General features: G+C 39.7%; 2 protein-coding genes across 12 annotated transcripts in view; one reads left to right on the top strand and one right to left on the bottom strand.

Annotated features, from left to right (window-relative positions):
• STK24 (serine/threonine kinase 24) overlaps positions 1-11,275 on the top strand; it is a 129,226-nt gene extending 117,951 nt beyond the window's left edge. For all 6 annotated transcript variants that reach the window (XM_073348324.1, XM_073348276.1, XM_073348314.1 and 3 more), the window contains 2 exons: positions 835-971; positions 7,656-11,275. In XM_073348324.1, the coding sequence (XP_073204425.1) occupies positions 835-971; positions 7,656-7,692 (174 nt within the window). In that variant the 3' untranslated portion in view covers positions 7,693-11,275. The remainder of the gene's footprint in view (positions 1-834; positions 972-7,655) is intronic.
• An 11,918-nt stretch (positions 11,276-23,193) lies between these two features.
• The window catches only part of FARP1 (FERM, ARH/RhoGEF and pleckstrin domain protein 1), a 349,582-nt gene continuing 344,988 nt past the window's right edge, over positions 23,194-27,787 (bottom strand). For all 6 annotated transcript variants that reach the window (XM_073348144.1, XM_073348134.1, XM_073348154.1 and 3 more), the window contains 2 exons: positions 25,961-26,112; positions 23,194-24,771 (listed from right to left, as the gene is read on the bottom strand). In XM_073348144.1, coding sequence (XP_073204245.1) covers positions 24,690-24,771; positions 25,961-26,112 — 234 coding nt within the window. In that variant the 3' untranslated portion in view covers positions 23,194-24,689. The remainder of the gene's footprint in view (positions 24,772-25,960; positions 26,113-27,787) is intronic.

The raw sequence follows: 27,787 nt of genomic DNA, 5'->3' as shown, positions 1-27,787 counted from the left end.
GGGGCCCTGCTTCCCCCTATCATCACTGCCCCATCTCTCTCGTCCCTCCTGCTTCCACTTCTCCCTCACGTGTTCCCTGCTAGTCCACTCTTATCCCCATTTACCCCCTTATACACTCTGCCTGTAAGATTCTCTGATTTCCATTAGAATCCAAGCTACAGACACTCCCAATGCAGCAAGTTAAGCTGCTGCTTCTCATGTGTAGGCAGCAGCAGATTCCATTCCTACAGCATCAGAGAGTGTGGGGGACCTGATTTTCCTCTGACTTAGGCTTTTTCCAGTGTTCTGATTTGCACCAAAATAAATAGGATTCTGTCCCTTGAGACCTAGAACATTCACTGAAATTTTAGAATTGGTCAGCTGCAATGTTCAAAGTTATTGTGTAACAGACACTCAGTGAACTAACATTTTAAAGTGCTGTGAAATCCTCACATGGAAGATGCTATGAAAGTACAAAGTGTAGTACAAAATTAGTAGCAGTAAATAATTCAGGGCAGTGACTGAATCTTACTTTGTACGCAACAGCACCCTTCTAAAATAGTAAAATAGAATTGCTGCTGACCTCAGATGATCCTTGGTTTCGGGGTTTCACATCCCACATGACCGCCTTATTTTTGTGAAGGCTTAGACTGCTCGGTTAGTGACCTGTGATAAAAATCTCGAATTACAAATAGTGTGTTTCTACAGGTAGACTTTTTATGATAATTTTTTTAAAAAAATGAATGTACTAATTCTCAGGATTCTAGTTCTGTGGAAACATAGAAATTAACACACATTACATGTTCAAATTTGTCTGTTAATTACATTGTTAATGTAGTTTTGTCATTTTTTTAGTTGAAAGAGAAAAGTCAGGTATATGGTGACAACATGGGGTCCATAGAAGAACTGAGAGAAGCTATTTATTTAGCTGAGGAGGCTTGTCCAGGCATTTCAGATACCATGGTGTCGCAGCTTGTACAGAGGCTTCAGAGGTAACAATAAAAATACTTTTGCATTATGACTTACATAAAATTGCAAGACTTTCTTTAATATTTGCCAAGTATTTTGTAAAATACAAGTACAAACCGATATTTCTGTATTTATAAAGATAAAATATTTTCTGATGTGCTTTTACTTAGTTTATGAAAATTTAACTGTTTAATAGAACAAATTCTCAGCCTATCAGGAACTTAAATTTCTTTTTCCTGTCTTCATTACATATACTTCATTATATTACACACACTGCATACTGTATGTTGAATGTATTGTCTGCAAAGCCAAACCAGAAAAAGAGCACTACCATGAGTTACATAAAAATTAACTTTTTCTTTTTAAATGGTCGGTATACGAAACTGCTCAGAGATTTGTAATGTGGGATATAGTCCCATGAGAGATTGATTAGTGGGCTGTGTGTGTGTGTGTGTATATATGTATTTTAAAAAGAGTACTTGAATAGTTTACATTCATGACTATTAACCTCTGATCTCTCCTGGTAGAAAAGGAAGAGATCAAATATTAAATTTGGAAATTTCCTTTAGTCATTAGCCTACAATGAATGCGGGTTCCATATTTCAAGATTCTAGGTCAATGAAAATGTGTGTTGGGGGTGTATTAAATATTACATGAAAATAAAATAGAAAGTGTTGTTTGTACCCACTGTAGTTAAAGGAAAAAACTGTTTGCATTTTAAAACCCTCTTCTTTTCTGGTTGTGAACTTGTGAAACATTCGCTTTCCACTTTTGAGCTCTGTCCAAAAGTGAAATTTTGGAAAAGTTCAAACTAAATCTCTTTAGGTGCTAAAATAACTAGTGCCCAAAAGAAATACATTTCAAAGTGGTCTAATGAATTGTGTGCACTTCGCCAATATTTAAAAAAACCCAGGATAATAGTTGAAAGCAATTTAAAAAAATACTATGCAGAGTGCACAATAATGTTCATTAGCATTTTCCAATATGTTTACCCTAATAAAATTTTTCCCCTTTCATCACATGGAAAATGCTCATTGAGGTTAAGACAGTGTGTCAAGGTTTATTGTCCTCAAACTGTTGCTGGAACAGTCTTGCATTACAGAGATTGTATAAGCATATCAACAAATTTTCAAAAAGTCTTCCATCTTAACATAAAAGAAGAAAGCTGTGGATATGAATAACTATGGTTCTCTTGATTTTTGGATCTCCATATTTTTTGCCTCATTTTTTTTCAATTCTTCTGCCTTAATGTAGATACTCTTGTATTTAGGACCTGGGTGCTCATGTAAATAGTCCTTACTTGTGTAAGCAATCTCATTAAAGACCACTTGTGATTAAGGGTATGCAATTGAGCCCTTACTGTGTTTGTATAATAATATACTTTTTTTAAAAATAATCCCAATGCCTGTAACCTACAGTTATAATACACATCTGTTTTGGCAATGTATCTTGGGTTCCATCTTAAGTGGAGTTTAATGAAGAAATAGTTAATATTTCTAGATGTGAAGCATGGTTTGAGGAAGTATGGCTGAATTTAAATTTGTATATTGAAATTGATTATTTCTTTCTAAATAAAGTTCTACATAATTTTAAAAAGGCCACTTAAACTAAAATTAAGTTTTGAGTATTTTACAGAAATCCCCAAATATATTGATAGTAACTGAACATCCATGGCTGTAACGGGATGAATTATACATGTTGTTGCAGAGAGTTTCTGTAGGACCAACCACTGTATATTTACTAGTAAAATTAAAAACAACCACAAATTAGGTAAAATATGAAATTGCTTTATAAAGTCCAGTGTAAATCTGTTTCATGCAGTTCAAGTTTATTAGTAGGAAACTTGTCTAGAGAGAGAACAAAAACACCTTAAAAAAAAAAGCCATATTAAATGGCTGTTAAGGACAAATGATGTTGCTGAGCATGATCTCTTATGCCTGTGCAATGCAGCAGCAGATGAGCCATACAGAAACCAATCCTCTGTCAGAATATTTCAAACAGTAGGAAATGCTGTTTATAAAAACCTCTGGAAAAATATATATTTCACAGCTAAATATGTATATCAGTTAATCAGTTTTTGTGCTGTATTGACATAAGCCAAATTTCCGTACAGGAAGAATTTGAATTCTAATAGGTTGGTCTATAATTGTAAGAAACAAGTATAAAGAATTAATATATAATACTAGGGCTGTCAAGCGATTAAAAAAATTAATCGTGAATAAAAAAAATAATTGCAGTTAATTGCACTGTTAAACAATAATAGCATACCTTTGATTTAAATATTTTTGGATGTTTTCTACATTTTCAAATATATTGATTTTAATTACAATACTGAATACAAAGTGGTACAGTGCTCTGTTAATATTTATTTTTGATTATAAATATTTGCACTGTAAAAAAAATAGTATTTTTCAGTTCACCTAATACAAGTACTGTAGTGCAATCTCTTTATCATGAAAGTTGAACTACAAAATGTAGAATTATGTACAAAAAAACCTGCGTTCAAAAATAATACTATGTAAAACTTTAGAGCTTACAAATCCAATCAGTCCTACTTCTTGTTTAGCCAGTCCCTCAGACAGACAAGTTTGTTTACATTTGCAGAAGATAATGCTGCCCGCTTCTTGTTTACAATGTCACCTGAAAGAGAGAACAGGCATTTGCATGGCACTGTTGTAGCCGGCGTTGCAAGATATCTGCATGCCAGATACAGTAAAGATTCATGTCCCTTCATGCTTCAGCCATCATTCCAGAGGACATGCGTCCATGCTGATGACGGGTTCTGCTCTTTAACTGTCAAAAGCAGTGTGTACCGACTCATGTTCATTTTCATCATCTGAGTCAGATGCCACTAGCAGAAGGTTGATTTTCTTTTTTGGTTGTACGGGTTCTGTAGTTTTCGCATCTGAGTGTTGCTCTTTTAAGACTTCTGAAAGCATGCTCCACACCTCATCCTTCTCAGATTTTGGAAGGCACTTCAAATTCTTAAATCTTGGACCAAGTGCTGTAGCTATCTTTAGAAATTTCACGCTGGTACCTTCTTCGCATTTTGTCAGATTTGCAATGGAAGTGTTCTTAAAATGAACAACATGTGCTGAGTCATCATCCGAGACTGCTATAATATGAAATATATGGCAGAATGCGGGTAAAACAGAGCAGGAGGCATACAATTCTCCCCCAAGGAGTTCAGTCATAAATTTAATTAATGCATTATTTTTTAAATGAGCGTCATCAGCATGGAAGCATTTCCTCTGGAATGGTTGCCGAAGCATTAATAGGCATATGAATCTTTAGCTCATCTGGCATGTAAATATCTTACAACAGTGTCATGCGAACGCCTGTTCTCACTTTCAGGTGACATTGTAATTAAGAAGTGGGCAGCATTATCTCCTGTAAATGTAAACAAACTTTTTCGTGTTAGCGATTGGCTAAACAAGAAGTAGGACTGAGTGGACTTGTAGGCTCTAAAGTTTTAGCTTGTTTTGTTTTGGAGTACAATTATATAACAAAAAAAATTCTACAGTTGTAAATTGCGCTTTCACGATAAAGAGATTGCACTAGAGTACTTGTGTGAGGTGAACTGAAAAATAGTTTCTTTTGTTTATCATTTTTACAGTGCAAATATTTGTAATCAAATATAAAGTGAGCACTATACACTTTGTATTCTTGTAATAGAAATCAAAATATTTGAAAATGTAGAAAAACATCCAAAATATTCAATAAATTTCAATTGGTATTCTATTGTTTAACAGTCCGATTAAAACAGCGATTAATTACAATTAAATTTTTTAGTTAATCTCGTAAGTGATTAATCGACAGCCCTATTTAATACATATCCCTTAACCAACCCTCTAACTCCTCATCTGAATCCCTCAGTTAAACTCACACCCTCAGGCAATCTCTCTCCTCATCAATAATACTTGCTTTATCTTACTTTACTTAATAATACTTTATCTGTTGTTCAGGGTCTTGTCTTTTTTCTTATCTTACTGTGATTGTAAACTCTTTGGATTAGGGACTGTCTTTACCTGCATTTGTACATTGCTATTTAATTTTATGGTGCTGTGTAAATTACTTCAAAGAAATTCATTGTATTATTACTCATTTAATGATATTGTAATTAACACAATGATTTTGTAGTTTAAAATAACTTATATTCATAAAACATAAAACCAGTTCTTCTTTCTTTTAAATACATTTTCAATTTTTAATGCCATACATTTTAAAGTAATTTTCATTAATTTGACCACTTGTGTGCCCCTGCTGTCATAAGAGAAGTTGAAAAGCTTTATCAGAACCTTAGCATAATTTTTAGCCCCCTCTGTGTAGGATAATCTGCTATCCATGCTCTCTTACCAGTTTGAAGCTGAGTGAGCCTGAGAGGTTGACCAAAAAGTCTTTACAAAAAATTATTTCAAGACTTTAAAACTAGACTCCCATCAGAAAAACATCTTTGCATTTGAATAACAGGATTTTTCAGGCATATTCATCTTTTTTGTCAGTTTTAGCTAATCATAGAAATGTAGGACTGCAAAGGACCTTGAGAGGTCATTTAGTCCAGCTCCCCATGCTGAGGTAGGATCAAATATGCCTAGACAATCTCTGACAGGTGTTTGTCTAATCTGTTCTTAAAACCTCCCTGTGACAGGGATCCCACAACCTCCCTTTGGAAGCGTATTCTAGTGCTTAACTATCCTTATAGCTAGAAAGATTTTACTGTTATCTAATCTAAATGTTCCCTGCTGCAGTTTAAGACAATTACTTCTTGTCCTACCTTCAGTGGACATGGAGAAGAATTGGTCACTGTATAATAGTCCTTAGAAACCAGGTTTTCTAAACCTTTGATAATTTTTGTTGCTCTCCCCTGAGCTTTCCAGTGTAAGAAAGATATTGACAAAGTATGGTGCTCAAAACTGGACAGGGTACTCCAGCTGAGGTGTCACCAGTTCTGAGTAGAGTGGGACAATAACCTTCCATGTCTTATGTATTGCACTCCTGTTAGTTAATACGCCCCAGAACGATACTAGCATTTTTTGCAAATGCATTGTATTTGTTGATTAATGTTCAGTTTGTGATCCACTATAACCCACAGGTGCTTTTCACATCCAAGTTACTAATTTCAGATATTCCTCTCGAACACAGCTATGAAGGTGAAATATCATTTATTTGTGCACACTTCAGTATACTTTCCATATTAAATACTGTTGCCATTTGATCACATCTTTTATAGTATCAAGTTCTTTTCTTTACACATTTTAATGTCTAAAATTATCTTTTCACTGGTGATCTCAATAATTCTTGCCATTAACAAGATTTTATAAAGTACAATACCTTGCCCTAGAGAGTTGTGGTGAGCACCGAGGAACAGTAGAAATTCTTAAACATGGGTTCTGGTGTAGTGATTAGAAAGAGCATATTCTGGTCTCTAATATTCTTTAAAATTTAGTGAAACTTAATGTATTAAGAAAAGGAATACTTATGACATCATCATAGGGCCTAATCACATCAGCCACGCTATCAGAGGCTCGTTCACCTGCACATCTACCAATGTGATATATGCCATTATGTGCCAGCAATGCCCCTCTGCCCTGTACATGCTGTACAGTCTCTACGTAAAAGAATCAATGGACACAAATCAGACGTCAAGAATTATAACATTCAAAAACCAGTCGGAGAATACGTCAATCTCTTTGGTCACTCGATTACAGACCTAAAAGTGGCAATTCTTCAACAAAAAACTTCAAAAACAGACTCCAGCGAGAGACTGCTGAATTGGAATTAATTTGCAAACTGGATATAATTAACTTAGGCTTGAATAAAGACTGGGAGTGGATGTGTCATTACACAAAGTACAACTATTTCCCCTTGTTTATTTCCCCTCCTACTGTTCTTGTAAAGTGCTGGAAATGGCCCACCTTGATTATCACTACAGAAGGTTCCCCCCCTAACCCTCTCTCCTGCTGGTAGTAGCTCACCTTTCTTGATCACTCTCATTTCAGTGTGTATGGTAACACCCATTGTTTCATGTTCTCTGTGTATATAAAATCTCCCCACTGTATTTTCCACTGTATGCATTCGATGAAGTGAGCTGTAGGTCATGAAAGCTTATGCTCTAATAAATTTGTTAGTCTCTAAGGTGCCACAAGTACTCCTTTTCTCTTTATGGATACAGACTAACACAGCTGCTACTCTGAAACCTGTCATTAATGTATTTAACTTTTCTTCTTCCGCCCCCACCCCCCAAAATTAATAGCTTTGGAATGGGAAAGCTATTTTTTCTTTTGGTGGGAGGGGGAAGCAGGTTTAGTTCAAAAACGTTTTCCTGCCCCAGAACACTTTGAGGTGGCTGAGATACCAAGTTTCCCAAAGTATGGGTTTTGAATGAAAACACACAGGATTTATTAAATGAATGTGTACCCACTAAAAGACATTTGAGGATTGATTGTTGTCATTCTGTTGAACAGAGCCATGCCATTCTGGTGAACAAAACCATAGTTATGCACTTGCAATGTCTTATTTATATGATATTCAGGTCTGTAGCTTGGTTATTTTTTTAGTCAGTGTTTCAGTTATGCTAAGTATGATTCGGAAAGGAACAAAGCTTCAAGTTCCTACTTACAGCACAATTTAATGACTTTTTAATCATTATTTGTTCTGTAACAAGAGTTTGAAAGTGACCAAAAATAACCATTTCTTTTCTTCTCCAGATATTCACTAACTGGAGGAAGTACTTCATCTCACTGAACTATTGATTTTGAGTTTTTCAAAATCAACAGGCCACCCTGTTGTGTCTGCACTGAGGAAAGTGCTCTCTAATGTTGATCTACCGCTCAATAAATGGAGTGCTCTTCAGTGAAAGGACATTCCTGAATGTGCAACAGCAAAAATGAAGTCTCTCAGATGGGGTGTTGTTTTTCAGCTCCTTAAAGCTATAGTTTTTTTTAACCATAATGCACATATTTAAGGGAGAAGTGTCTTTTTATGAAATCTGCAATGTATATTTACGTGTGTGATAAGGACACTGAAGATATTGTGAAATCTCAGGTATTTTGCTTTAAGATAACTCCTTTGGGAAATAGAAAAATGTTCTGTTTGATTGGTATACAGATTTGTATATTGTGTCATTTTTGTACTGAAACCCTTTAAACCTGTATAAGGTGTACAAAACAGCCAAATCTTCTGTAGATAATGTTAGTGAGGTAAATATTTGACAGGCCATAACTGAGTATTGCGTTGCCTTTATTACATGTAAAATTTCAATTATGTGACAAGTGATTTTGGTTTGATTTTGTATTTGAAGGGTTCACCATGGAAAGATAGTAAATGCCCTATTATGGAAACCTCCTATTTGTACCTCAGCGTATCCAAATTTCCTCATTTGTCCTACATCCCTCTCTTTTTTTACACTCTGAAGCTGGCTTTCTGATTATGGTACTACTTTTGGTTTATTTAAATTTAACACAGCTTGTCTCCTATAAAGCTTTACATTTTTTATTTTTTCCTTACAGAATTTTTTCATGTTTACATTTCAGTTTTAAATTGTGCCCATGCAGATTCTGAATCATATGTATTGTCCAGGTTTAGTAATATATATTTGTTGAAGCTTATAGTGAAATCTAAATATCTTTTACATCTAAACATATCTGAATGCTTACATAAATAAATTTTATAACCTACATATATTTTGAAATATTGAAATATCTTACAACCTTGGCTTTCAGAGAGTGGAAAATGTGTCAGAGATGGCTGCTGTTTTTAATTATAAAATGAAATTGTCTTGGGGAGTAAAAGAAAAAAATTGAATTTATCAATATATAGAAAGGCCCAATCCTGCAGTCCTTAAGTCTATGCATCTCCTATTGAAACTGATGGGAGTTACTGCATGCAGTATTTTGGGCCCAATCCTGTAATACTGATGTCAGTATCCCATACTTTCTATAACAAAGTACATGAATTTTGATCAGCTGAAATGAAAATCTCCAGCACTGCTGTGGTCACTTCTGAATAACTTTTTAAAGTTATTTATTTTCAGTGTTGCATCCGATGAAGTGAGCTGTAGCTCACAAAAGCTTATGCTCAAATAAATGTTAGTCTCTAAGGTGCCACAAGTCCTCCTTTTCTTTTTGTGAATACAGACTAACACGGCTGCTATTCTGAAATCAGTCTCCTTGGAAATGGTAGTTGTACGTATTTTGTGAAGTGACAGCTCTTCATCGTATTTACTATACAGTTTAGTATAGTTTGCTTTACCAAGGGCAGAAATAAGTAATTTGTTTCCTTGGAAGGCAGGAGAGGGAGGATTTTGTCTTGTTTCAGTCCACAAATTGATAATTACACATCAGGTATGTATTTTTGATGCGATGTAATTGCCAGTTCTCTAGTTATCTGTTCTCACATTATTTTAGAACTAGAAAACAAATGACTCTTGGCAGTGAATGAAATAAATGAATAACTTAGATACGCTATACCTGCCAGCCTATAGCATTATTTTGCCAGGGAAAGTCTGATGCTCTCTAAGATAAATTGTTAAATGATGTGGTTCCTATTTAAAGAAGTAAAGTGCAGTTTTTCAACCCTCTCAGCGTAATTATCATTTTAATGATTATGTACTATTTTGTGTGCTCTTAAAGCTATGAAGACATAGTTTAATGCACTGGAAATGTGCATTTGAATCTTGATGCAGTGAAATGAGGAATTTACCCTTTTCAACACAGAAATCAACAGAGTCAGTTCTACCATTTGAGATTATGTAGTGGTAGTGTTGTGGGTGGCATATAGAAATCATCTGAAATAAATTGAAGTTTAAATGGAACTACTGACACCTTCCCAGTGTCATCTATTACTATAAGAATGACTTAAAATTGAAATGAGCTAGTTGGGAAAGAACACACTTTTAAAATTTAGTAGGCAAGTCAGATTTACAAGACAATATGGGGTTTAACTTGGAAATTTCTGAAGCAGAAGTTAGTCAGAAAATTGTCTGGTGTTCGGAAGGTGTAATCACTCTCCTGTCCTTTTATTTTGTTATGAAAAACTACCCAATTTGAGACTTATTGAGGATAATTGTAACGGATGATGATTGGTGAAGGCAACCTTTGATTAAATAACTAAACAGAAACACAGAAGGCCATTGGCCAAAAGCATAAGATTTAAAAGAAAAAAATTGTTAATTTATGGTTTAGATGTGAGTATTTTTATATATAATATATATGTAAATGCAGATGAATCTTCAGATACCATGATTCACTGCAAAGATCAACATTTTGTCTTGAATGTAAAATGACAATCATTTGCTAGAGAAAAATGTTAGTTTCAGAAATAAATCTGTACCAGTAATAGAAAACTTTTTTTTCATTTGAGTCCAGTATGTCTCTGACATAAGTATGAGGTAAGCAGTGTCTGAGGCAAGATACTTAAGAAAATTTTAATATTCTTTTGAGAAAATGTCTTTTGATAAGAACTTGACATTATAATATTGCACTTAACCTAAGTTTTTCTGGTGCCGGTAATGCAGCTATTTCAACATTTCTCTTGAGTACAGTGAAGACTCAGTCCAAATTTACCTTACTAACAAGTATTACGCTAGTCATGCAGATGTTGAACTCAGTGGGCTCTTCACTTGTAAGAGGTTGCGAGACTTTGGCACTAAATAAACCGTTAAAAAAAAAAGTTAACCAGAAAAATTCTTTTAAAATGGAAAGGTGGGTTTTTTAGTTAACCTTAATTTCCCTTGCAGTTGCACTACCATAGTTGATAAACACTGTTTAGTAGAGCCTGGTGGCATTACTAACAATTCATTGCACCATGCCTCTGGTAAAATAATGAAATAATTCTTCTGTTTCTCACAATGTAATCAAGTGCCATTGCCTCTTGAAAGCTCCAACAGTTTGTAAATGGTCCTTGAGTTACACTTGTGAAGTGTCTGGATCAGTTCTTGATCTTTTATATAGCACTGTGTGTGTGTGTGTGTGTACACATAGTACTGATGTCAGTTTGTAACAGTTTTATATTTCCTGTCTTAAAGAAACATAGCTAATGTATTTCAGCTACCGATACGGCAATAAAGTGGGAGATCATCAGGAAGTGTTCATATGCATAGGTATAATGCAAGGGTCAATAAAGATCACAGAAATTAAATTATTTTTGTAATTTGTGTGTGTGTACTTGGGGACATCTTAAAATGTAGCAGAAAGTCTGCGAGCCTAGTTCTTCAGACTGCATAAAATTTGAAGTGCTAGCAGTTGCACTGGGCATATATAGTAGTTCTATCATGTGATTGGGTTTCTGCCCTTCTTTAAGCGTGCATTAAATCGTTCTCTAAACAGAATCTAATGTGTACATTTTGTTTTCTATAACACTGCTGACTGTTTATACCTACTGTACCGAAACTTCACTTCTGTTGTTCTGCAAGGTATTGAACACCTTGTAAACTATGTGACATAGATATAAAGAAGGAGAAATGTAATGCAGTTATGACATCTGTGTGGTCAGTAAGAAGATATTCTAGATCCCCTGTTAGGGAAAATCTTTGGGTCTGGTGTGAACAGTCTTAAGTAATGTTAAACAGAACATTTAAAAATGGATTTTTTAATTTTGAGAGGATTATAGATGTTTTCTCATGCAAGAAGTCTGAATATATTAAACTGCAGCTTCATCTAAACAGATAACATTGCAGCTCTTTCAGTAATGGCATGATGATAAATTTCACTTTATAAAATTCAATAATCTTACAGCTGGTCTAATGAGATGGAGAATTTTAGGACTTGTCTACACAAGCCGCACCAATTTAACAGAAGATGTGATATTGCATTGTTTTAGATAAACCGTTGCAGCTGTGTGTAAACATTCATTCATTAATTTTAATCTGTCTTGCATCAGTTTAGCTTGTCCTTGGGGCAACTGATGCAAGTGTCCAAATGCAGAGTTGCATCAGTTCTCGTAGGTAAATTTGGTACTTCATCACACCTTTAGTTAGAAACCACTGCAAGTTTGGGAGTAGCCCAGGCTCTAGTGATATTTGACTACATTGATGTAGTTATGCTGATGAAAACCCCTAATGTACATACTCTCCACCTGTATAACTCCTCCTCTAAAAAGCTACCATCTTGCAAGCCCTCTTTTGCACCAGTGTGGATTGTTTATATTGGGGGATTGCAGTGGTATGTAGTTACATTGGTGAAATTTTCCTAATCTAGACAAGCCCTTGGGGGTGTGTTTACACTGCTATTAGACACACGTTGTTGGCCCATGCCAGCTGACCTGGGCTTGTGGGGCTCAGGCAAAGAGCTGTTTAATTGTGGTGTAGACTTTCGGGCCCGGGGGTGTCTAATTGCAATGTAGACATACCCTAGGTAACATGTATCACAGGGAAATTGGTTTTCTGGTACAGGACCTATGGGTGGAGGCTGCTTTCAATTGAATGGTTAACGTTTCCTACAGGAAAAGGTTGATAAGGGATTGGCTTGGTATTCTGATATATTTGTAATTTCTATCAGGTGTTCCTGCCCCCGACCTGTAATTGTGGGGTATTGTCCTTATTTTAACTTTGGAAGGTGATTGCCCTTTTGGTAGACTCATGTAGAGTCAGTGGCTAGTCGTCATTTTTTGTGTGTTTGTTTGTATGAGGACATAAGATATATCTTACCATTTTTGATTCCATAGTCAGAAGCCAGAGAGAGAAGCTTTGCTTTCTTTTTGGGAGCTTGTGCATGTCCATTCCACTGTAGGTTTGTGCGCGCCCCGAGCACAGTCTCCGGAAAATTTTCCCTGAGTGGTACCATTTGGGGTGGCTTGGGCACTCTCTGGTGCCCTGTGGTCATAGCGCTAGTATAAAATGCCCAGCTGACCCTGCAGTCCCTCAGTTCCTCCTTACTGCCCGTGACGGTCACTGGAACTGCTCTCCTTGCTGTGCCAAGCTTTTCTCAGTGGACTTTGTATATTTTTTCTTTTTTTCTTCATTATTGTATATAGTTTAGTTTTTGTCTTAATTAGTTAGTATAGTTGTTTTTCCATTAGAGGAGCTTCATCCGTTCCAGTGCGAAGGTATGCCTCTGTCACCAGGCTTCAAGCCCTGTGCCTCCTGCAACAAGGCTATGCCTCTGAGTGACCTGCATTCTAGTTGCCTAAAGTGCTTGGGTGATGCTCACCTCAGGGATTGTCGTCAGATCTGCCATGAATTTAAACCCTGTACGAAGGAGGACCTGGAGGCCAGGTAAAGTTCCTTCTAATGGTGGCGCTGACACTTTCCAACAAGCTGAGCCAGTTGGACTCACCACCAAGCATCCTGATGTTGGTGAGGAGCGCTCCTCCCACCGTCTGGAAGTCCCAGCACCGTTCGCATTCTCTGGTGCCGAGGAAGCACAGGAAGCAGCTGGCTGAGAGGGGACATTCCATGACTCTGAAGAAGGCAAGGCATGGTGAGCAAAGCGGAGTGCGACCTAGGTCAGGTCACTCCTGCCTTGGCATCACAGTCGGCACCATTGACTGTGGCCTTGACACAGGCAATGTTGAATCTGGTATGAGACAAACCATCGGCGGTGAAAGGACAGCGAGGCACGAGTGCCATTGCGATGTTGTCCATGCTGGAGGTGTTTGCTGTCATCAGGGACCTGCTCTTGGCATCAGTGCCAGTGGATGGGAGGGAGCATGTAGCTCCCAGTTGGTGTTTGATTCCAGGTCGCATGTTGAAGTTCAAGGACATGTTTTCCCAAGAGGTCAGGCAAGAGTTCTCATTGGTGATGAGGGGAAGCCCATAGCCAGGCCTTCCTTGCAAACTGCCCTGGATATGGCTGATTTGGTGGCCAGGTCCATGACTTCCGCAGTGGCCAAGTGTAGGAGTTCATGGCTCCAGTTCGGTCTCCTACATGAGGTCCAGCAGACCCTTCAGGACCTCCCCTTCGAGGGAGCTTTGCTCTTTTCAGAGTAGACCAACGATGCTCCATGGTCTGAAGGACTCCAGGGCGAAACTTAAGTCCTGGGATTGCATACCCCAGTGACTTCATGGAAGCACTACAGTCCTCCTGATACTCCGCCCCCCCATCCCATCAAGACCCGCAGGGGTTTTAGACACAACTCCCCACCGCCTTCTACCTCGTTGATAATGTCTGCCCTGCCCAGACACACAAGGAGCTCTAAGCAGAAATTTTAATGGGATGTTAGAGGACGTTGTACCAGCTGCTGTGATGCCAGATCCTGTTTCCCCTTTATCTGTGGATTGCATGTCCCAGTTCACCAGTGCATGGTCCCATATCACCATGGACCGTTGGGTGCAGAGCACAGTGGAAATTAGATATTCCTTTATATTTATTCCTACCCCCCACAGCTCTCCATCCCTCCTCAGGGACCCCATAGCAGCAACTTCTGGTCCAAGAGATGCATTTTTTCCCCTCCGCATGGGAGCCATGGAAGAGGTTCCACAGGATTTAACTGGGAAGGGGTTTTACTCAGTTATTTCCTAACCCCGAAAGCGAAGGGTGGTGTCTGACCTATTTTAGACCTACATCAGTTGAACGGGCTACCTTAAGCAATTAAAGTTCTTCTTCGAGTGATTGCTCATTTAGATTCCAATTAGGTGTGTGCGCACCACATGCACAGTCATTGGAAAGTTTTTCCCCGAGCAGCACCTGTCAGGTCGGCTGTGGAGCCCCCTGGAGTGGTGCCTTCATGGAGGTCAATATATGACCCTGCTGACCTGGTGCCTCCTCAGTTCCTTCTCACTGCCAGTGACGGTCATTGGAATTGTGGTGTCTTGCTTTGCAAGTTCTACCGTGTTTCCCTAGCTTTGTTTCTTTGTTTGTTCTCTGTACATATTTGTTAGTTCTTAGTTAGCTGTTGGGCTGGGAGGTTTACCCTCTATCCCGACCGGTTTCCTTGGGAAGGCTTACATGCCCAAGTCCCAAGGGTTCAAGCCCTGCAAGTCCTGCAGCAAGCCCATGCCAACGGGTAACCCCCACAATGCTTGTTTAAAGTGTCTGGAGGAGGCTCACCAAGCAGACAAGTGCAGGATTTGTAAAGGGTTTCACACCAGAACTAAAAAGGAGCAAGACTTTTACCTCAAGCAGCTCCTTATGGAGGTGGCACTTAGACCACAGCTTCCAGTGGTATGGCAAGACCCGGTGCAGAGTTCATCGGTGTGCAGCACTCTGGCGACAGTGGTGGAAGCGGCACTGTGAAAGGAGTCTGGCAGAGACCCACGACACCGCCACTCCCTGGCACCGAAACCAGCAGGATCGACCCGGCACCGCTCCCACTCCCTGGTGCATAAGCAGCAGTGGAAGCAAGGGAGGAGCAGCTTGCCAAGCTGGCAAGGGGGAGCTGGCCAAGGGGGAGCGTCCTTGAGAGGAGCACCCAGTGCCGAGATGGCACCGTTGACTTCGGCCCCACAAGGGGGACTGTCGAGTCCAATACCATTGGACCCCCCAGCCCAGGTAATCAAGGAGATGGAATTACCATTGAGGCCACAAGGGATACCTTGCCATGACAGCGCCGAGGTCACCCACCCTTTGAGCCAAACCTCCAGTACCACATTGAGTGGCACCATGTCGAGGGAAACGAGCGATGCTCTGTCCTTCAGCACTGCTCGGAGTCCTGGCACCGCTCAGACTTGTGGCAGTGCTCCCGACGCCAATCCGTGTGTCAATCCCCATCGCATAGGAGGTCCCACTCCAGGCGCCGGTACCATTCAGCGACCCCATGAAGGTCCAGATCATGGCACTGCTCTCCGGTATTGCAGCACCACTCCCCAGCTCGGCGTCGGTTCAGCTCCACTCAGCACCTCCCTGGCCATCACGGTCCCAATCCCAATCTCCGGACTTGGAGACAAGCTCTAGATACTCCGAGCGGGGATGGCACCAGTCAGGCCGCAGACAGTCTGAGGTGTGGGCAGGGTCATGGCTTGCACAGTGGCAGGGACCTGTGCAGTGTCCATCTTGTACCCCATGGGCATACCACCAAGCATAGCACCCAATCTAAAGGTTCCCGATGGGCCACCTCAGAACCACGAGTGCCTGAGGCTTCCACCAGTTACCCTACCCCTTGGTGTACTGACGAGGTGCTGTGCCCTCGCCCCCTTCCCCCACCATGGAACCAACTCCAGTTTCTGAACCTGATCCGCATCTACATGGTCCAGACAGCGAGACAGGATGGGAGGTCCCTGGAGAGCAAGAGGGGCAAGAGGACCCTGTTCTCCCATTAGCCTCCTCGTCCTCCTCCCTGGACGAGGACATTTGCAGGAACCTCTGTTTCTGGACCACCCCACAAAGACAACCGTGCCCACTAGGACCTCCAGAGGGTGGTGCACAACATGGGTCTGCAGGCTGAGGTGGTGGAGGAGTTGGAGGACCTGATGGTTGACATCTTGGCCCTGGAAGGTCCTTCGAGGGTGGCTCTGCCCCTCATCAAGGCCATACAGGCCAATGCCAAGACCTTCTGGCAGACCCCGGCCTCCATCCCTCCCACCGCCAAAGGCATTGAAAGGAAATACTTCATCCGTGGAAGGGGTATGAACATTTCTTCACACACCCGCAGCAGTGAATGAGAAGGAGAGGCAGGGGCAACAAACCCCAGCGCCTAAGTCCAAGGATGCCAAGCACATGGACTTGTTTGGGTGTAAAGTGTACTTGATGGAGGGCTGCAACTCAGCACTGCCAATCAGCAGGCAATTTTGAGCAGGTATAGCTTCAACTCCTGGAACTCGATGCTCAAGTTCAAGGAACTGGTATCAGCTGAGTCCAGGGAGGAGTTTGGAGCTACTGATTTCATTGGGGTTGCTCCTGATTTACACTGCTACAAGTGAGGAGAGAATCAGGCATAGGCACCAACTCAATGGGTCCTCCAGGGCTCAAGCACCCATGGGAAAAAATAGTGGGGGTAGTCACACCCACCAGCCACAGCTGTTCAGCGGGGCTGCTATTCAGCAGCTGGCATGGGGCGTTGGGGGAGAGGTGGGGCAGGAAGAGGTGGAGTGAGGGTGGTGCCTCGAGGGAGGGGGTGGAGTAGGGGCGGAACACCCACCAGGAAAAATAAAAGCGCCTATGACTACACATCAAAATCGGAGAGCTCAGGGCAGTTCATCTGGCTTGTCAGGCATTCCTACTTCACGTTACGGGCAAGAGCATGTTGGTTCTCATGGACAACATGGTAGCCATGTTTTACCTGCACAGGCAGTGAGGGACTCACTCTTTCCCTTTGTGTGAGGAAGCAATTCAGCTTCTTCATTGCCCACTCAATCCACCTCGAGGCTTCTCACCTTCCGGGAGTGCAGAATGAGCTGGCCAATCACCTCAGCCTGTCTTTCCCCAGTCATGAGTGGTCCCTTCGCTCGGACATAATGAGAGATGTTCTCCAGCAGTTGGGGACTCCCTAGATAGGCCTGTTTGCAACCTGGCACAACAGGTGGTGTCAGTAGTTTTGCTCCTTGCAAGGCCGCAGCCACAGTGTGCTCATGGACACCTTCTTACTCTCGTGGACAGGTCACCTGTACTACACTTTCTCTCTTATCCTTCTGGCGCAGAAGGTTCTGCTGAAAATCAAGCAGGACCAGGCCTGAGTAATTCTAATAGCCCCTGCTTGGCTTGTCACTGTGCTAGGCCTTACAGTGGTGGCTACATTTCAGCTCCCTCTACATCTAGACCTGATCTCTGAGGATCACAGTTGACTGCTTCACCCAAACCTCAGCTCCTTCCACCTGACAGTCTGGAAGCTCCATGGGTAAATTCCAGAGAGCTGGCTTGTTTGGACACGTCCTATTAGGTAGCAGGAAGCCTTCTATCATGGAAATGGTTCTCCATATGGGCTTCCCACCATGGAGGCTTGCTAGGTTGCCAACCGTCCTGGAGTGTCCAGGAATTAAAGATTAATAGTTTAGTTAAAGACTGTCATGTGATGAAATCTCCAGGAATTCGTCCAACCAAACTTGGCAACCCTAAGTCTCGCCCACGCAGTCATCTCTGCAGGACATTCATGAGTATTTGTTATGCCTGAAACAGCCAAGGTTAGTAATCTCCTCAATTAAGGTTCACCTGGCAGTGATTTCGATATTCCACCCTTGGATGGATAACTGGTCCATTTTTTCCACAAGATGTCTATCCATTTCCTCAAGGAGCCTGGAAAGACTATACTCCCACATTCAAGAACCCGTCCCTCCATGAGACCTAAACCTGATCTTATCAAATCTTATGGGTTCCCCATCTGAGCCATTGGCAACGGGCCTCTTGTCATTCCTCTCCTGGAAGGTGGCTTTCTTAGTGGCCATTTCTTTGGCCAGAAGGGTCTTGGAGATCCATGCCTTCATATCGGAACCGCCATACACTCTCTTCTTTAAGGATAAAGTGCAGCTACCTCCCCACTCTAGCTTTTTCCTGAAGGTGGTTTCCCAGGTCTATAGCAATCAGGCAATCTTCCTACCTGTTTTTGACACAAAGCCTCATGCAAATAGGCAGGAGCAATGTCTTCAAACGCTGGACATCAGATGTGCCCTTGCATGCTATGGAGACAGGACCAAACCATTCTGTAAATCCACCCAACTCTTCATAGCGGTAGCTGACAGAAGAATAGTCTCCTCATCCCTGCTCAGAGAATTTGGTCTTGTATTACACTGTGCATTCACACGTGTTTTGAGGTGGTGGGTGTTCCCCCACCAGCTATCCTGATCACCCTCTTCACAAGGGTGCAAGCATCAGCGGCATATCACAGGTACCTATTCAGCACATTTGTGACCTAGTTGTCAGTGCATACATTTACTGCCCATTACACCATTATTCAACAGATAAGGGAACGATACCAGTTTTGGCCAAGCTGTTTTACAGTCAGCGTGTCCATGAACTCAGATCCCACCTCCTGTGTAACTGCTTGGGAGTCACCTATAGTGGAATGGACATGTGCAAGCATTTGAAGAAAAAAAAGTTACTAACCTTTCCGTAATTGTTGTTGTTCTAGATGTGTTGCACATGTCCATTCCACAGCCCAGCTTCCTACTCCCTCTACATTGGAGTTGGCTAGAAAGAAGGAACCGAGGAGGGACAGGGTTGGCTGGGCCCTTTGTACTGGTGTGATGAGCACATGGCACCAAAAGACGCCCAAGCTGCCCCAATAGGTAGGACCAAGGGGGGAATTTTTGGTGATTGTGCTCGGGGCACGCACGTACCTACAGTGGAATGGGCATGTGCAACACATCTAAAAGAACAGCAGCTACGGAAAAAATGGTTATTAATCTTTCCTTAATGCCAAATGGCTGTTAAGTGAAACTGCCTCTTTAGTTCACCAATTTGAAAAGTTCCATCCATTGCTTGAAAAAGGGAATGGTGTGGTTTTGTTGTCTATACCAACGTACTAGAATTATCTTGGACAGCCTGGCCCACAATTTTTGGAATGCTGAAAGAATCATGGCCTGTCTGGTAAATGGTCTGTATTTTTAAGTTATGATATCTGAGTTGAACCAGGGGTGGAAAGGAATGCTACACACCACAACTTGCCTATAATTTATAGGTTTGCTGTAGCTCTATAGAGTCACATCCTTCTGTTCCCTGTCTTGTTTCCTGCCACCACAAATCGATTAATACTTGTGACAGCTATCTCAATAACTACCCGAGTCATTACAGTGGCATCATCCAGCACTTGAAGTGGTTGAGCGTATGTCTTTGGTGAAGAGGCATGTCTGCTGGCGCCTAGGCTTGTGTGGATAGTATTCTGGTATGCAACTGAGTATGCTGTTGATAAATTATTTAACTGTGTGTAAGATAAATTCATGTTATAATAGTATGACATCTTTAATGTCAATCCTGTTTTATTAGCTTTTATTTCATAGTATTTTCTGGGTGAACCGACAGCTGGAAAACTGTTGCCAAAAATTCTTTATTCTTGTAGTTGACAATTCCTGTTTGACTGGTTATTTGAAAAAGCTTTAATGTGTCGATGCAGAAATCATATTGACAGGTAAGAACACTCATTTTAAACTTCTGTTCTGTACCACTGCAGGGAAACTTAAAAGGAAAAAATATGGGGAAGTGGTTGGATGGGGAGGTTAAATACTGGGAAGCTGCATCAGTATTTAGCCAGATCTCTGCTGGCATCAGCAATAGTGCTATATGTTGATCTTCTCCTCAGAGGTTGATGAAAAAAAATTCTGCCCTGGGCTTACTCTTCCTAGGTAGAGAAAATGAGGCATAAGCCATAGACTGATTTAAGAAATGTAAATTGTAATAAAACTGGGATGACATTTGTTTAAGAGCTCAGAACAAACTACCAAACTAGGTAGCTGAGTTACTAATAAGGGGCAAAATGCTGTACTCTACAACTCAGCTAAAAATGCTCTATTTTCAGCTGAGGGAGGAACTGCAGGCTTTGGCCTCCAAAATGTAAGTTCTGTTGTATATATTCTTGAATGTTGGTTGGTGATACTGAAAGTTATAGAGTTAGGGTCTTAACTGCCATTTGTGCCTTTGAAAATCTCTCCCTAAATCTTCAATGCCAAAATACTTCTCCAATAGGTGCTTTAAAATTCTAGCACTGACTGCTTGTTCTTAACTATTACATGACGGACAATCTACCATGGCTATTGTAACAGTAAGTGTGCCTCTTCATTTTATTAGCCATTAAGAGAATAGTGAATAAAATAAAACTGATGAATGTGGGATGCTTAGATAGGTTTGTGCATCTCCCATTCACAAAGCTATGAATGAAATTTGGTAACTGTGGGATAGGATGTAAAGTCCTGTTCTGGATTTTAAAACTAGTTAAGACATAGGAAGCAAAGGGTAAGAAAAAATATTTAATTATTATAAAGGAAGCAAAGCGTAAGAAAAAATATTTAATTATTATAAAGGATAGATGGGGGTGCCCTAGAGATCAGTACTAAAACCTACAGTCATATCTGCAGCTGGTGTAAATTGTGGTGTAGCTATGATGTACTTTGAGATCTGCCCCTTAGTGTATAGTAATTAAATAACTTTAATACTCTGAATATGAGTTGCCAATTTATTGACTCAACTAAGGGACTGAGCTACCTCAGAAGGCCCTAAGACACTGGGCAATGTGTCACATGAGAAGGAACTCTTTAAACAAATCAGATCTCTTAGGTTTGTGGATTGGTTTGATAAGTTTTTTACTCAGTGCCCAGCAGTTGTAAATAAAATACTTGGCACCATTAAAAGAATGGAAAAAAATACTGAGAACACAGTGAAAATTAGAAGTGTCACATGCTGATAAGAGATCAGATGTGCGAGATTAAAAAAAACTAGTTTGGAAAACAGAAGTGTGAAGATGTACGGCAGATAGCATATACAATATTGAGCTTTAAATCTTGACAAAGTTTGAACCCTAGAAATGTGAGAAACCCCTTCTCTCGCCATTTTATAATGGATAGCCATGTGTGATGTCCCTAAATCTGAATGGCTGGCAGCTACTACCGTCGTTTTTTCAGTAACGAGGCCTTGAGTTTGTAATTTGCTTCCTTCTAAGCCAGCCTGAATTTAACTTTCAGGGCACTATGAAAAGCTAATCTTTTTAGTCTTTGCCTAATGTTAGTAGGTTCATGCTGTATTCTGGATGTAGGGTGTCTAGTTTACTTTTTAGCAGTATTAAATATTGTTTGTACATTTGCCTAAAGAAGCTGTGGTGGGTGAATTTTTAAATTTGAAAACAAATTAAATGAAAGGTAGAATTTGAAGCATTTTGCCCTTTCCCACAATAAATTATCAAAACTGCATTTGATTTAAAAAAAAAGTATCTTTAAGAGTAAGCTAGCTATTATTTTATTGACTGTATAATCAGTAGAGCTCATGAAACTGAGATAAAAAGCTGCTTACAATTAAACTTGGTCAGCAAAGTGGTTCAACACACATACATCTTCTCTTTGAAGGGGAAAAATGACCACTGGAAAGTAGAAAATTAGGTGGCTGACAGCGCACACTTGTTCTATCTACAGTATAGTGTGTGTGTGTGTGTATATATATATAAAAAATGTCCTAGACACACTCTGGAAATCGTTTACAGCAATCTTAGGGGTGGATTTGAGCTCTGGTCTCTTGAAGTAAAGGTACTAAACCTTCCTTCCTATATCCTAACTATTGTAGTTTTAAAAGTATCAGTACTAGTTGATAAAGATTTCCTAGAATCTCTCACCCCTTACCTAACTTGTCCAAGCAATACTGTTTGCCGTTTGCTAATCTGTGTTAAAATGTTGTTTGGATTTTTCAAACCTGCTGTTGATTATTCGCAAGCCTATGTTTGGTTATTTATTCTCTGTTTCCTATCTCTACACACCCATATTCACATTTCAAATAAATTCTGGGACATTGCAATGCACCTTCTTTACAGATTCCCTAGCGTTGGTGAGTATTCTTCACTTTGTCTAAATCTCTAACAGAGAGTCAGTACTATGGGTTCTCCAAAGTCCAGACTTCCAAAGTTTTCCATTTAGTTTCTCTGTGGCTTAGTTGTTCTCCCTTATCTAAATCAACCTTTTTAAAATGTTTATAACTAAATATAGTTCACAAAACAACAACCTTTAGCTGTAAACATACCTACTGTAATATTTTTGGTATTCAGTCTGTACAATAATTTGATATTATCCCCTACAGTAAGATAAAGTTTTGAGCTGTTCAACATACAGAGCATGTTAAGAAAGGTATGGTCTCAAAGGACAAGCACAGGTAACTGCTTGAATGCTCACTTTGTGAGTGTTTAGTAATCACTAAACTTTTTTCAGGGTAGTTAAAATAAACTTTAAATCACGATTTTATTTACATATTGCTAGCTCCTTAGAAATGTAAGATTATAAAATAGAAAGTAAAGATTATTTGTACTTATTTCTTTATGTATATGTCTGCTAACAAATAGAAAAAATCTCTAGTTTCCTAAGAAATTTATGCCAACAAAGACAACTCCTGGGCCTATAACATCCTGGCAGTGAGAACACCACACACAAAACTGATGAACAGCTAGCTTGTGCTATATTTGCAGCTAACACTGCCTTCTGATATAAATCAGGAAAGCTGAAATTATTCAACCACACTTCAAACTGCTAGCCCTGATGTAGGACTATAGTCACTTGGGTGGGATTTTCAAGAGGACCCAGCCATGTATATAATAAGGATTTAGAATGTAAGTCTCTTATTTTTGAAAATGTTGGCATAGGTGTACAAATTAAATCTAAATAACTTTTCAGCATTAACCTGAAGCAATTTGGTACTTCTTGGGAGCACTAAAAATTCACTGACATTTTTAGGGAAAAAAAGACAAATGACAAAGTTTTGCCTTGAAATTGCAGTATGCTTGATTGTGTTGTGAGGTATTTTATTCCCTTTTGTTGTGAGCAATACTTAACCATTTTATACATAGTGTAAGGACAAGTGATTAACAAATCCAGTAGCTACACAATAAAAAAAAATGGTGGTAGAATAATCCCCAGCTCCTTTCTTTATGGTTCCCATATTGATCCAAGCCCTTCTGGCTTCATGCAGTGTTCCCCGAAAGGAGCCCTTAACTGGGACAGAGCTGTGTGTTTAGTAGGTTGAACCTGTGTTTCTAATATAAACAACAAAGAAAACTGACTGATCACTAACAAATTCTTGAAATTCTGATTGGACCAATGGATGATCCAAACATGCTCTTAGATAAAATATATAGATAATTATGCCAAATGGAGTAAATATCTCAGCGGATGTGTATAGCTTTCACTATCTATATATTAACAAAGCAATAATCTGTTGAGCTATTAGTACCACTCTAGAGGGACTAGAGCTTCAAAAAAGTTTGTAGCTCACTACAGATCTTCTGTTAAAAATGAAACACAGTTGCACTCAGATGCAGGTATCATGAAAGCTTGGAAAAGTAGTACCATCCGTTTATAGTGTTTGAGTCCACTTTAATTACCAAAACCACTTCAATTTACTCAGTCACAAATAGGTGTGGTTCTTGCAGCATACAGGTTTTGTCAAGTTTGTAAAACAAACAGCAAAACACCACAGTAGCCTTTAATTTCTCCTTGTACACACCATTCACAGTACATTAATAGCCCAAATAATATTGCACTGATCATTTTTAAAACTATTAATCTTGCAAGTAGTATTCCCTGTTCAAAACTAACAGACGCACAATTTTGGTCAACTTGCACCCAGAAAAAGGCAAGATAAATCCTATAGTTCATTTATACTATATGAATATGTAACCCCAAAATGAAATGGGATTGGTGAGCTGTAAACTGTTCAAGATAGAAAATTAGTAATTCCTTGAATAGTATGTAGAAAGACTGAAAAATTAAATCTGAAAATTACCTCACTGCTGTTAGACTGCTTACTGTGTATCTTTGTATTGTATACTGTGAAAATCCAGCAGTCTACAGATATTCATGTTAAAAAAAGTTTATGAAAAGAGATTGTGAAGTTACAAATTAGTTTGTACTGTTTTTCAGGTGCAATCTTTGAGGCAAGGAAATGTCTTTTGGCATTTGGCACTCGAATAAGGACAATATTTTAATACTGGCACAAGCTAAAAAACAGCAGACACAATGACAAAAAATACAGGACATGAAACTAATTGCTGCCATCAGGATGATGGTTAACTATTTGGAAGGTGTGAAAGATTTACACAGCTTTGCTGAGGCAATCAAAGTTGCTGCAAAACCACTTGTGGTGCTGTTTTTGCTTTTAAACAGTTGTACTAAATTTTAAGGAAGAAAATATATTCAAATGTCTTCTAGAAAAGCAGCAACTGCTAGAATGGTCAGCTTGGTGCGTGTTTAGCCATCAATACACATGAGACTCTTTATGACTTAGAACACGGGTGCGTGAGGCAGAGCTGGTGGCACTTCGGATCACTTCCATCCATCTGTGGGGGGAAGATAAAATGAGGTAAATAGCCGAGGAAGGCTTTCTGAAAACATACGCTGTTAAACTACACTATACTGTCCATTACACTGCACATTCTTATTTTCAGGGGTCACAGGATGCTCTTCCCAGTTTACAGTAGTGAACTGGTTTCAATGCATGCTCTCCTTCTGAAACGAAGGTAGGACAGTTCTTGTAAGAGTCCCATCACCAATTGAGTCAGGTTAATTTAAAGCAGTATTCTAGGGAAAAGATACTTTCTATAGAAAAAAACTAGATGTTTGGTTGATATTTGACTTCAGTTGGTATAATTCTCAGGTATTACAAAAAATCCCTTAAATTGTTTAACACCGTAACATGTTCAGCCCAACAGACATAAAAAATTCATATTAACAATATAATACTTTAAATGAGGCACTTCCAAACTTTATCATCATCTTACACATAACATCTTTGCTTTAGCCAAAACAAGCTTATTCTTGGTGAAAGCAAATTCAGTGGAGAGTTGGGGTTAGTACCAGTTTTCTGGCCTATTTACACCCTGTCTCTCTTCTGGTGATTTGGAATTGTGGGGTGTGCAAAACTGTGTAACATATACACAGAGACAGATGGGTATAGCAAGTGAAGCAACTAACATTATTTGTATTATCATAGCACCTAGGAGTCATGGACCAGAACCCCACTGTACAAACAATAACAAAATGATCCCTGCCCCAAAGCATTTACAAACTAAGTATAAAACAAGAGAGACATCTGGGGTGAAGGCAGCATATATATTGCACAAGTACTGAATGCTAGCTAGGTGGACACCTGTTTTCTCATCTGTTTTATACTCCATAAATAAAATGTACTGATGCACATTACTCTGCCTGTGTTGGTGCTGCACATTCAGCCAGATAGTTTTTAAGTGAACTAACTTTACTTTTATTTCTGGTATATAACACAGTTTGGTGAATAAGAGCTTTTGCTCAAAAAATGTATGGCAGCTCAGAGAACTAGCCTCCATTTGCTGTCTCCTGGTACCTTACTTTGCAACAGCATATTCAATTTGATAAAGTAGTATAATTTTCTAACTATGATGAATGAGTTGGCTGTATTGACTCTTGCAACAGTTCACTTTGCTTGCATTTGACCTAACATCATTGGAATGACCTGGCACAAACTCACCACTTAGCAGAAAACTGACATACCTTTCAAATGTGTATTCACTTTCAGCCCGGAAGTAGTACACATGGGATTTGAAATGTAACTTGAAAACATAATCTTTGTGAATGTTCTCAGATTCAGAAGGAATGGTAAGTGAATACCCCAGGAGAGGAAGGCTGGCTAAAGGATGATTGTCCTAGAAACAAAAGATGAAAAATGCTGTGACATCTAGTGCACTTTGCACCGCAAAACTTCAAATATAGAAACACATTTAAATATTTCCCACACTTATATAGAAAAATATTTGTTTGATCAACAGGTCATGTTGCACAGATGTGGCTTTAATTGATGCTGTATTTCATGAGAACAAATCTATACTGTGTAATGTCAAAATTAACATTCACTCACTAGTTTACAGTGCTAAACCTAATCCCCCTCTTCTTGCTACATGCAACCCATCTTAAATGAGAGGGCCCTATGCATTTTGTAAAGCTGTGATTTTTATTTTTCTGCAAAAGATTTATTATGCTCAAATAGCCTCATCCCAACAAAAAGGTGTTTAGCATAGGGTGCTTTAGCTGTTTCTAAAGAGAGCACCCATCATCGATCTTCCTTGCATCCTTTAAAAGCTACTTTCTAGCTGTAAAAATCCTATTGAACTGTCACCTGCAAAGGTAGCTACAGGCTGTAACAAGCACTTCGTCTTTGAGTATTTGGCTACATGGAGTCCACTCTAAGAGCTTATGCACTAGATAAGAGTTCTTTGGCTTTAAGGGCCACACATGTCCTGGAGTCCCAAGGGCATAAAGGGTAGAACATCCCTAATCACCTCTCATTTCCAGATGGAACTTCCTCACTCCTTTGCTACCCCGTGGCTACAGAGATTTCTTATTGTTCCTGGTGTAGTTAATAGTTTTTTAGCATAAAGCTTAAATTGCTTTAGGAAATTTACCTTGGTTCTGAGTCACTGCACTATACTAACTGATTCTTCTTGTGCTGTCCACACAGCTGCTACACTTGGTGCACAAGATTAAATAGTGTCAACTGGGGACATGCCCTGGGAGCCATCACAACCCCCTGTAACTGAGCATTTAAGGGGCAGGATGGTCTCAACTATCTCTCAATTCCTTTCATAGTAAAAATCCAAAGTTTCAGGATGGCGAGTAGCAGAGCCAGAGAGCAGGTCATGGAGTCTGTATATACAACATTTTGAAAAACTAGAATTCAAATGGGTTCCACACTGATTCCACTTTTGGTGACTAGCAAGCGGTATCCTTGCTTGGAGGTAAGAAAGAAGAGTCTTATTGAAATATTGACTTGAGTACCACTCTGCCAAAGCTTGCATTTATTAATTAATGTATGGACTGAATTTAGATGGGTCAAAGGTGTTCATATAACCCAGCCACTGTCCAACATTAAACAGTGTTAAATAAGGTCCAGGGTTTGGTATGCTGCTTAGTACCATAGCAAATACACCATTAAAAAACATCTTTTAACAGTTTATTAAAGATACAGAAAAGAAGGAACAGTTAAAACATTTGAAATGTAAAGCAACAAAAATCCCTTTTTGCTGGAGGGAGTTTTAGAAGGAAAATCTCCCTTAATTGACAGTCTCTCCCACATGCTATCAAAGATGTCCTTTTGAGTAAAAGAAGAAGAAAGCTGAGATGAGTTCTTGCTGCTGCTGAGTCCAATTCTGTTTCATCCTAGATGGTGCTGAGATACAGCTGGAACTGGTGATGTCATCTGGATCCCTCTCCCTGGCCTGGTCTGGTCAGGACATCTCTCAGGATCAACATGAGAAAATCGTGGGGGCCCAAGAGATGGCAGGGGTGGCAGCCATGATGGTGAAGCTTGCTTCAGTAGCCTCT

This window comes from Lepidochelys kempii, chromosome 1 (genome assembly GCF_965140265.1).
Source record: "Lepidochelys kempii isolate rLepKem1 chromosome 1, rLepKem1.hap2, whole genome shotgun sequence".
In the NCBI taxonomy this organism is placed as follows: Eukaryota; Metazoa; Chordata; order Testudines; family Cheloniidae; genus Lepidochelys; species Lepidochelys kempii.
This window is presented reverse-complemented; position numbering and strand designations above follow the sequence as displayed.